This window comes from Spinacia oleracea, chromosome 2 (genome assembly GCF_020520425.1).
Source record: "Spinacia oleracea cultivar Varoflay chromosome 2, BTI_SOV_V1, whole genome shotgun sequence".
In the NCBI taxonomy this organism is placed as follows: domain Eukaryota; kingdom Viridiplantae; phylum Streptophyta; class Magnoliopsida; order Caryophyllales; family Amaranthaceae; genus Spinacia; species Spinacia oleracea.
Genome location: NC_079488.1, coordinates 68,755,115 through 68,766,295, shown reverse-complemented (window position 1 = coordinate 68,766,295; position 11,181 = coordinate 68,755,115). Strand labels below are relative to the sequence as shown.

The window sequence follows — 11,181 nt, the reverse complement described above, 5'->3', positions numbered from 1 at the left end:
GTGATGACGTGGCAATGAAAAACCCGACGGCGAGAGAGACGTACGCAATGTGGTATTCGTCGACTTGGGCGCACTGTGGGCGCAGCCATGCGCTGTGAGCAGGCCAGCAACCGCTTAGTGAAGCGTGAGTGAGATGTGGGCGCAGCGATGTTGTTGTGGGCGCAGCACTTGGGCTGTGGGCGCATCGAAGAAGAAAATGTGCGCTGTGGGCGCAGCACATCGCTGTGAGCAGGTCAGGCGCTTGGCAATGCTAGCGAGGGAGTGATGTGGGCGCAGCGCGCTCAGGTACCTCGCAGCTAGGGGGATGTGGGCGCATCGTTGTGAGATGAGGGCGCAGCGTTGTGGGCTGTGGGCGCATCTCACATTCGTGTCACCTTTGTTTATGTCATAACTCTCGTTCTACAATGCCCCTAGGGACGTGTCACCTATCGTTGGAAAGCTCTTTAAGTCTACTTTCTAGCCCAATCAAAATCATCTCATTTCGATATGTAGAACTTGAGATATCATCAAAAGAGTGAACGCTTGTCCGATTTGATGCTTAGAAAAATAACGTTTAGCTTCATTGTTGACTCAAAATTATTTCTAGAGACATGTAGTGATCCTCAAGTCAACATCCCATCCGTTCATCATCCAAATCAACTCTGAACACTCCGAAAGCATCCAAATGATCATAAAATCACCTGAAATATTAAAGAAAACACAAACAGGGCGTAATAGAGTACAATAACGACAACTTATGCAAATGTGACTCTAAATGCAACTAAAATGAGACGAATGCCTAGAAATGCAACCTAAAAGCGCCTAAAATACCCTATACAAATAAGATTCATCTCAGCTAAAACTGTCTCAATTAGTACCACCAAAAAGACAAAATAGAGTAACTGGATATTGTGAGGTTGAAATAAAAAATTATATCTTTTATATATTTAAATTATTTCAATTAAACCAAACTTATTATAATCATTTACAACTTTAAAATTAATTTAATTTTCTCTTGATTGGATAATTACAAAAGTCTCCTATTTTTTTACGTAAATATGAAGATAGGTGTTTTTTTTAATTTACTTTTTAATTTTAGACTAGTGTTTGATTTTGGATTGACCTTTATTTTAGATTATTTTTTGAAACTAATTTTAGATTTATTTGTTAATTAACATAGTGTTTTATTTTGGATGGAGTTTTATATATTAGTAATTAGTTAATTAAATATCTACCTGGCACCTAATTATTTATCTAGGTGGACGCACATATTTTAACTCTAAAATAAATTAAAAATTATATTTTCCATTGGTCGATACCATTAGATTTCCTACTTGGAGCTCTAATAGCTCAACAAATATGTCCGCTTTAATTATATAAATTAGATTAGTGATTTTAAAGGAATAATTTTATTAAAATAAAAAAATTATCACTAAAAATTACGGAGTAGATAACTTTTACTTATATGAGAGTAACCTTTTATCTTTTAATCTAATATAAAATATATATTCTAAACCATTTTTAAATATATAATAGCCCAGATTTTAAGCAGCTCTCACTCTATTGTTAAATTAAATTATTTTCGTAATCTCGCTCTTAATAAAATCTCTTTTGAAACTAATTTGAATTATGGTTTAAGAATTGTATCATCTTAATGAATCGATTTAAATATATTTTCTAATAAGCTAGATTATGGATTAGTTCTCAAATAATTGCAACAAGTTGAAATTTGAAATTAATTTCGTTTACGAATTTAAAATTTGTTTTATAAAAAAAAATTAACGCAAAGTTGATTATGGAAATACAGTTCTTATTTAGTAAATAAGTAACATTATTTTGTTACTTAAATAGATTTTACCTAGATTAATGTAAGTTATATACATTATATTTAAAAATTCTCTTCTTAAGTCTAAAATGTCAAAATTTTATTTGAAATTTGAAATGATAACTTTGACCTTGTTGACCAAAGTGAAGATAAACTTATAACTCTCTCCCTCCTCTTGCCACATGTTAATTAAAAAATATGGCAACAATGGAATTAGTTTCTAAGTGTCACTAAATTGTCCTAAGCCTTCCTAATGTTTCATGCTTTGACTGAGAAACCAATTAAGATCTCTCCCAATGAGACATTCATCTTCCTCCCTCACCGACACTCTCTCCTCTCTACACCAAATTCCCTCTCCTTCCGACTTCTTGCGTCGTCACACCACCGACCATTTCCTATCTCATTGGCGACGATGGTGATGGTGATGCTTCTAAGGTTGTTCGTTCACTACAAGAAATCAGACTTTTAGCTACGGACATTTAACAACTGGATTGACATATCATCAGCTCTACAGAACAAAAGAAGGTCGTCCGCAAACATCATATGTGTAATAGCCATTCTCTCACACTTTGGGTGGAAGTTGAAATCTGGAACATCCTTCAACTTATTCAACAGTCTAGTTTAAAATTCCATGCCTATGGCAAATAAGAAAAGGCGCGGCAGGCGGCAGCCCTTGTCTTAACCCTTTCTTAGCATTAAAAGGTGAGCAAGGCTGCCCATTGATCAAAATGCTATAGGATACAGTACATACACAAGCAAACACCCACTGCACAAAAGAGGGATGCAATTCGAATGGAAGAACCAAAAAGTAAGTTGAATGGCAAATGATAGTAAAAAGGAATGGAACTGGCACCTGAACCTGAACCTCTTCATTGCATGGACTTCAAAACCTCTTCGTGTTGGGGGTGTGCAAAATCTTGTATAGTTTCAATTCGATTACCCGCAACTTCGGTTTGGTTTCTGTTTTCCAGAGTTTGCACATCCCTACTTCATATTTGAACTTCTAAGCATCAAGGTAGCAATTAGTTTTGGATCAATGAATAATGTATGGATAATTTCTGATTGCTTTTTAGCAGTGATACTGTTGAACAACGAAACTATCCATGCTTCTTGAGCAACATTATGAAAATGCGCAGGGCGTTCCGGAATGATAATGCTCAATACCCTAAACACGATGATGACTGAAAATTGATGTCTTGACATAACAGTAAACGAACTAAAACTAATCTTCTGTAACTATCGCGATAAAATATTCAGGTCACCATACAACATTTGCCGTATTAAAATTCATGAAGATTCTTCAATACAATTTGAGCTTGTTCCACTAGTAAGAAAACCAAACACTTGCCTCAAATTCCCTCTGGATGGCCGCGCGTTTGTAGAAAATTTACATATAAACACGAGTCGTCTCCTCATTTCCTGCTTAGTAATTTCTGTATCTTTAAAAGACTTCCCATCATCAAAAGATCCTGTGCATTAAAGTTCCGAGCTATAAGCTTTTTGACCGTAAACATTATATGGAATACTAACTTAGAACTACTGAATTCAAAGACACGAGTGGAACAAATTGATGAGTTCTTTATGTTGTACATACAACCATTGTTGTATGTCATAGAGAAACACGAGAAGAACGTACCGTCTTCACTAAACAATGAGATTAAGACTGCTAGGCAAACACATACACTGATGTCTTCTCCTGGAAAAATACATACAATTCTCAGTGTACTTTCACGATAATCAACTGAATATAGCTATTAAAAAGTTTGTTTAATCCTAAAAGAAAACTGGTACCTCCCTAATTTATATGCTATGGAGTAGAACAAAACATAAAGATGGACATTCTTGGTGTATGATATGTTTGATGAAACACACAAGCTACACATGGATCAGAAATAGGTTGGCGTGTCTAGGTGTTGGCCGTGTTGCCACAGAGATACTTTTGAGTCAGAATGAAGGGTTCCAGAAACACAGGCAGTGAAAAGCTATGCATTATTGAACAATACATGATTTTTTCTGATGTGATCTTTCTTTCCAGAACATGTCATATCCCATAAAGAACAACAAGCTGGCTAACCCAATAAGTCTTCAGTTGTGTAACAGTCCAAGCAAGAGTGGATCAAGGTATACGGAAATAGAAACACGGAAATTTCTTAATAAGTTATGCATCTTTTAAGGACAATAAACAACTTAAGTGTTAAAGAAAGCAACTCTCTGCAAAATATCAATATGGTTTTCATATTCTGTTCCGCAGAAATAAATTTGACAACTAAAACAAATCCACTTACCATCATGGCAACAAACTAAAAGGGATTTTCCTTTGGTTAGATTTGACCTAGCAAACTTCAAAGCTGAAGGAAGATTATTTAGCAACGAAAACCTGTCAAACTTTGAGCTCTGTATAAAGAGGAAAAACAAGTGAAAAGAATCAAAATACAGCTATTAGACATCAATCTGAATTCCAGAATAGAAACAGTCACTTAACATCGTCACTCAGTTTCCTAGATTTTCCTTTACTTCTTCTCCTATATAAGCTTCAGTGCTTGAACATGAAATTAACGTGGATATCTTTTATTGCATTCAAGTCTCAACGGAAAATTCAGTTCAGTTCAGCTTAAGAGAACAGGGCCTAGCTGATGTAAGCCATTTAGAGTATTCTAACTTGGAACTACCAAAAAAACTTTGAACTCCAGTCATAGACTTCTCACAGATGTAAGACGAAAGGAGTTCGTAGTAAGTTGTTAACCAATACATACCACTGTAGGGAGATGCAGATAAGCATATGGATGATCGACAGTGAGCAGATCCTTGCCACAGTTCAGTATACAATCAACATCTGGTTTAGTCGCAGCTGCACACGTAGATAAACGGCACAAAACAGCATGTAAGAGAGAAGGTAACACGAGAGAGTTGACTCCACATCACAGAAACAATAATCTTGGCACTCAAAGAACAAAGACATTTATTTTAATTTAAGTGCTATGCTTGATAAGACATGTAGTTATGCTTGATAAGTTAACCAAAAACATATAACTCAATACGAAATATATTTGATAATATTGTAGGACATTTCACTTCAAATTCAGAACTGTATTTATATTGTGCTTGGTTATTTGCAACAGATCGGCAACAAATTAAAGACAGGTAAGAAAAATGAGGCAGGTTGTTCTGATGCAACTCTGGAGCATCTGTGTTTCTCATATCAGTTTAGTACTTGAGTTTGAAGAAGAGTTTTAATTAATAGAATTTCCTGCAGTCTGGCCGAACGTTGTTGGATGGTGAATACAAGCAAAGAGATATCAATGACAGAACAACTACTCAGAGTAAGAATATGTGAGACAGTTAAAGGAATGTGGAAGGCAAAGAATAAGAATTTCTCGAAATAGACATGAGAAACAAGGAACAAAATCAGAGTTCTCATCTCTCCGTAGGGAATGTTAGACAGTTAGACTTGATAATTGTACATAAACAAAGAACTTGCTAGGACAATGCTTATTTCGGATAGCATGGAGTTACTCTTCATGATTAATTTTCTCATTTGTTTACAAAATTTTAGGTACCAAATGTCAAGCACTCAAAACTAAAGAAAATTAGCAATATAATTACCAAGTTCAGTAGTGCCAACAGCGATCTTTGTCGAACTCAACCAACATATTGCGGTATCTCCTTTTGCTGAAGGACTTTCACCAACTTTTAGATTTTCAAACTCACAGTGCAATGGAAACTCCTGATGTCCATTGCTCTCAGAAGATTTTTGAGACTTCACCAAAATCTGAGGAGCATCCAGTCCTCTTTGTGCCCGAAATACTCTGTCCTTTTCAACAATTTCAGAAACTTTCTGGTTACACAAATCAGGCCCGCAATGTATGAGATCATACACGTGATTCCAGAACAGAAGCGGTGTTAGACCCCTAGCCCAACTTTCTTCATCATCTCCTGCCCCAGGAATATAGTTCCAGCTGAACTCAGAGTTTATCCTTTGTTGAAGAAAACCATTCGAGGATGATGCAGAAACAAGTATAAGTGGTGTAAAATCCCAGGAATCATGATCAGGTACCTCATTTAACCAGATGACAGATTTTTGTGAAATCCATAAAGGGCGTAGAGGTTTTCTTAAGGATGCTGCAAGTGAAGCGATATCAGCACCACTCTCTTCCAACAGTGCAGTAAAATTGTCGAGGCGCTTTTCAATAGAAGCCTTCTCTGTCTTAGAAACCCATAGAGGTAAATGTAATGAACAATCCCAATCAATTAAAGCTTCTTCATCCCCTTTCCCATTTGCATGAGATAAATTTTCATTCTGTGAAAGCGCACAAGTGATAAGAGTCAGTGAATTAAATTCAAAGCTTCTTTTTTCTGAAATAATGTGGACATCTACATTCACCAATAACACTGGGTAAACATCTAAACGAATTATTGTATGAAAAGTTTCTCAATGAACTGCTACAATAAATAAAGTAACATACGGCCCATATACCCTTGGAGCTTATAATGTGAAGGGATTTCAAATATCCATCAGAAAAGAAAAGGTGTTAATACAAACATCAGGTAATATGTGTTGTTTGCACATACTCTTGATGCTCAAACAAGAACCATTAGTCCTACAAGAGCTATAAGTTTTATAAACCCAAAGTTTAGCAGAGCAAAATGAATAAAATATTTGACATTAAAGGGTTAATAACCTTAGAACTTATCGGAGTTTCATGCCCCAGGAAAACTGAACTCGTGATTAAGACCATAATAGCTACCTAGTCTTAGTATCTAAAGTTCTAAACCACCAATCAATTAGTGGTTCATACAAACCTTCCTCCCCCCAAAAATGTTTTTATAAGTTCAAGGAACAATCAGAAAACCAAAAATATTAACCTTAGCTCTTACCATTTGTTTGACAAACCCATTTTCATGTATGTTGCGGTACCGCTGAATAGCACGATTTAATACACATGTCCAAACAGGTATTGTCTTTGACATGCTATCTGGAAATCGCTTCCCTTTCCGAGTTGAATCAACAATTATACACCCACCTTTCTTGGCTACTCAATAACAAGTCACAAGAGCTAACAAATAATGCATTCATCCAACAAATCACAAACAGAAGAGGGAAAAAAAAAGCACCACAAATACAAGAAAACTAACAACAATCGTATCTAAGAATATTAAGTATAGGATCTTCAGAGTCAGCTCAGTGAAGTCTTTTATAAAGCATCTACCAAAATCAGTTCTTTTTTACTAAATAAGCACAGCTCCAAACAGCAAGATTCTCAAATCCAAATAACTACCCTGTTTTATCATACTTATTATACCCTTTGTCCCATAATTAACTTCCATCAGATCCATCTCTTTTTAAAGGTGTACCATAAAAGGTTCTCATTTCCTACAAGTTGAAGTAACATTCTATCTCGATCACATCAACCTTTTTTTGTCTCTCAATTCCAATACTTTCTTAGTCTCTTACTAACTTTTGTTGGTTTCTACCTTCAAACTATGATATGATACAGAATACCCTTGGACCTTAGAATGTGTAAGCTTCTCATTTCCTGGAAGTTGAAGTAACTTCGAATTGGGTGCTTGGAAGATAAATGTTGGATGGAGCTAGTATTTACATATTTCAGAAAGCTGTAACAACAACTGACGTTACTGTGTTCTTCATCCTGTCAGGCCAAAAAATGAGTGGAGAAAAGAGTAAGATAATTTTCTCTAAGAACACTAACATTGATATTATTGATGAATTTGAGCAAGCATTAACAGTTAAATCTTCTTTGACTTAGGAACCTACTTAAGATTTCCTTTGACTCATAAGAAGCCTCCCCAGAGAAAACTCTATCTCATTATTGATAAAATGAGTTCAAAACTGTCTAGTTGGAGAGCTAGAATCTTGACCAAGGCTGGAATGTTGATCCAAACTACCCTTCATGCGATCCCTAGGTACTTCATGCAAACAACCCTTTTCCTGGCTAAGATCACCAATTCTCTAGACTCAATTTGTTCCAACTTTTTCTGGGGTGGAAATCAAAATAAAAGGAAATTTCTTGGATAGCATGGAAGAATATTGCGAACCAAAGGAAAAGGGAGGGTTGGGGTTTGTTCTAAATAAGGCTCCGTTTGGTGTCCATGGAAAACATTTTCCAAACTAGTTTCCTTTGTTTGGTTCCTTGAAAGAAAATTAATAGAAAATGGAAAATGGGAGAAGATGGGTGAAGATTGATGGGAAGAAGGAAAAGGGAGGTAAGGAGAATAGGTGGAAAAGTGATTTCACTTACTTTCAAATGGAAAAGGTTTTTTCACCTTTGAGAGAGTTATGAAAAAATGTTTTTCATCCCTTGTCAAACCAAACAACGTAAAATGATTGACAAGGGAAAAATCGTTTTCCACAAATACGTTTTACACCATGCCGAACGGAGCCTAAAGACCTGAACTTGTTAGGGTCACTAGATTATGTTGAAAATGGAAAACAAGTGTAATTGAGCTGTGGAAAACATGGCTGTTACATATATAAATAGAAGAAGAGAACCCTTAAGCTTTAAAATTGGTCCCCATCTTTGGAGAGGAATAGGTTTTGGCTGGGAATTTTACAACAAAATCGTAGTTTGGAAGTGGGAAATGGAACCGCTATTAACCTATGAAGGATAATTGGTATGGTAGTGACAGCCTTAGATCTCATCTGACAGGTCCTCTGCCTAGAAACCAAGAGAATAGGTTGCTAAATTACATTGATCAATAGAATTTCCAACACCGGTTTCTCAAATAAAAATGACAGATTGTTCCAAATTCGACTCCAAAAGGCTTACCTTCACCTGCTTGAGAATAGGATCTTGTAACATAGGAGCAGTGTTCATGTCATTAATCTACCTTGGACAAAATCTGGAAAGCTCCTGGTCATCCTAAAATCAAATACTTCCTTTGGCAACTAATCTCGGATGGACTTCCTAACAATGTCAACCTTAACATAAGGAATATTTCTGCTACTACCACCTGCCCTTTTTGTCCTAATCAAACTAAAAATATAGAGCACATCCTTTATTCCTGTCCTAGGGATGCTGAGTTATGGAATATCTTGATCGTTCCTCACCACTGCATCTTTCCCCACCATGCTGACTTCTCGTGTTGGATTACCTCAAACCTTTCATCTAACACCAACTCCATCCACTCAATCCCATGGAATTTCCTCTTTGTGTTTGCCATCTGGACCTTGTGACAAAGAAGAGATGCTTGGGTAATGGGTATTCTCGAAACATAACACCCACATTTAAACAATTGCGAGCAAATGCATCTGGGATGCCGCTGAGTAGTACTACACATAAAGTCAACACACAGTCTCTCAAAAGCCCTCTCCAAATGCTTGGCAAAAACCCACCGCCAATTCTCCCAAAATCAACACAGATGCATCTTTTAACCATACTTCAAAAGAAAGAGGTTGTGCAGCAGTTTGCAGGAATCGTCAAGGAGATTGGCTTGAAGAAATTACAGGGAAGGGATACAAAAATTAACCACTTGAAGAAGAGCTCATGACAATTCAAATTGCGCTACAATGGATCATAAATAAAGGATGTACTATATTTTATCCTAGCAACTGACTCTAAGCAAACAATGGAAGAGATAGCTGTAAATAGAACTTACCCCCACTAGACTAACTTCTTTGTTGACAAAATGCAGGGAGTTGCTAGAGCAATCATCTGGAGTACAACTGATGTTTAAGGGCCGAGAAATCAATGGTCTAGCGGATTCTTTAGCAAGAGAAGTGCGGTGTAATAGCAATATTGTGTATCAGACTTCTATTTTGTTAACCCCACCCTTGGTTTGTACTAAATTCCTTTAAGTGACAAACAGTTTAATGCCACTAGTTCTGAAACTGAACCAATTTTCCTCCAAAGGTTGAACTTCATTTAAGCCACTTATGTTGGCAATTAATTAAGTGAGGCTTCTTTTTCTACCAAAAACAAAGCTAAGGTTACTGATACTGAATCAGCCTAAATACAAACTCTGTAAAGAAGAAATTCCCATAAAGATAGTAACTTCCTATTTTCATCCAAATCCTAATACCATACAACAAAGAATCTGATTGACCAATAAGCAAGAGCTGAATATACTCATTTGGATAAAATTTGGCACCTGAACTCCACACTCTATATCACCCAATATCTTATGTTCCTATCAAACTTGAGCTCAATGTTGTTTCTATCTTTCTGTTTTCGCAACAAAGTGACAGCAATCTAACAAAAAAATGCTACATGATCCATGATTCAACTGAAGGTATTATTTCCAGTGGCTATTATTTGAATGACTTGAATCAGACACTGACACTTCCACTGATCTAGCCACTATTTATTCATTTTGGACTAAAAAATTCTATTCAGGCTTAATTTTTCGCGGTCTATGTTGTATGATTTATGAAAGTACTCTGTACTATATAACTTCCTTATCCTTAACATAGCCTAATTTTGTATTTAGAAGTTGACAAGATCAACAAAACTTTCTCTCCTTTCGCCTGCAAATGTGGGTAAGGCATGTGTTCTTTGTTTGTTGTTTTCATTTATCTTTTTTGCATCCGTGATAACAACACAATCAATAACAAGACCATTCTAGTAAATTTATATCATTAGAATTGAAAATCAATTAGTTTCGTTCATTCAAGAATTGAGTGTCAAAAATAAGCAAATTCAATTGCAAAACCTAACATTAATAACCAAATTAATTGCAAAACCTAACATTAAAAAGCAATAGTTTGTATAATATACCAGCAAGAAGTGCGAGATGGAGATTGAGGCGAGAGGTATTGAAGGAACAATTATTGGTATGTCCATCGGTGGATTTGAAGTAGCAAGTGCCGCCATGGAATCGAGGTGAATACCAGAGGCCGCAACGAAGATTAGCAACTAGAGGAAGATGAGGCCATAATTGAGAAATCTCTCCAACAAAAATGGAGTCATGATAGATTGAAACTAAAGCATTGTACAAAGAATTGTCTTTTTTCTTAATGCTTCTTGATGCTTTGTATATGCTCTGCTGCGTTTCTTCCATTATCAGCACAACTCAGTAACTTTTTTTGGAGTTGGGACTCGGGTAGTTGGACCTTGGACTACAAAGCCGGTGACGCCGGGAGCAAGGTTTTTCCCTTCGTTTTTCATTATTTTATCAATGGAAAATTAGTTTTTTTTGTTTTGTTTTGTTTTTCCCTTTTTCCCTTTTTCTCTCTCTTTTTAGGATTTATAAAAATTATGATTTTTTTTAGGATGAAATAGCCAAATTTCTCTTTAATTCTGTTTTTTTTTTTTTTTTTTGGTGTTGGATCTCAATTAAATTACAAGCAGTAACTATCTGTAGTGGGTTTGATTCTAGTTAAGTTTTGTGTGTTTAGTTTACTTCAAGTTGTTTCTTTGTAA

The 11,181-nt window shown here is 35.9% G+C and overlaps 1 protein-coding gene across 1 annotated transcript; it reads right to left on the bottom strand.

The window, feature by feature from the left end:
* Positions 1-2,944: 2,944 nt before the first annotated feature.
* LOC110805064 (uncharacterized) lies at positions 2,945-10,974 on the bottom strand. Its single transcript, XM_022010667.2, has 7 exons — positions 10,537-10,974; positions 6,680-6,834; positions 5,408-6,101; positions 4,558-4,652; positions 4,090-4,198; positions 3,441-3,500; positions 2,945-3,273 (listed from the first exon to the last, which is right to left on the bottom strand). Exons 1-7 carry the CDS (start codon positions 10,817-10,819, stop codon positions 3,092-3,094), a joined length of 1,578 nt encoding a protein of 525 aa, XP_021866359.1. The 5' UTR covers positions 10,820-10,974; the 3' UTR covers positions 2,945-3,091.
* Positions 10,975-11,181: the final 207 nt, after the last annotated feature.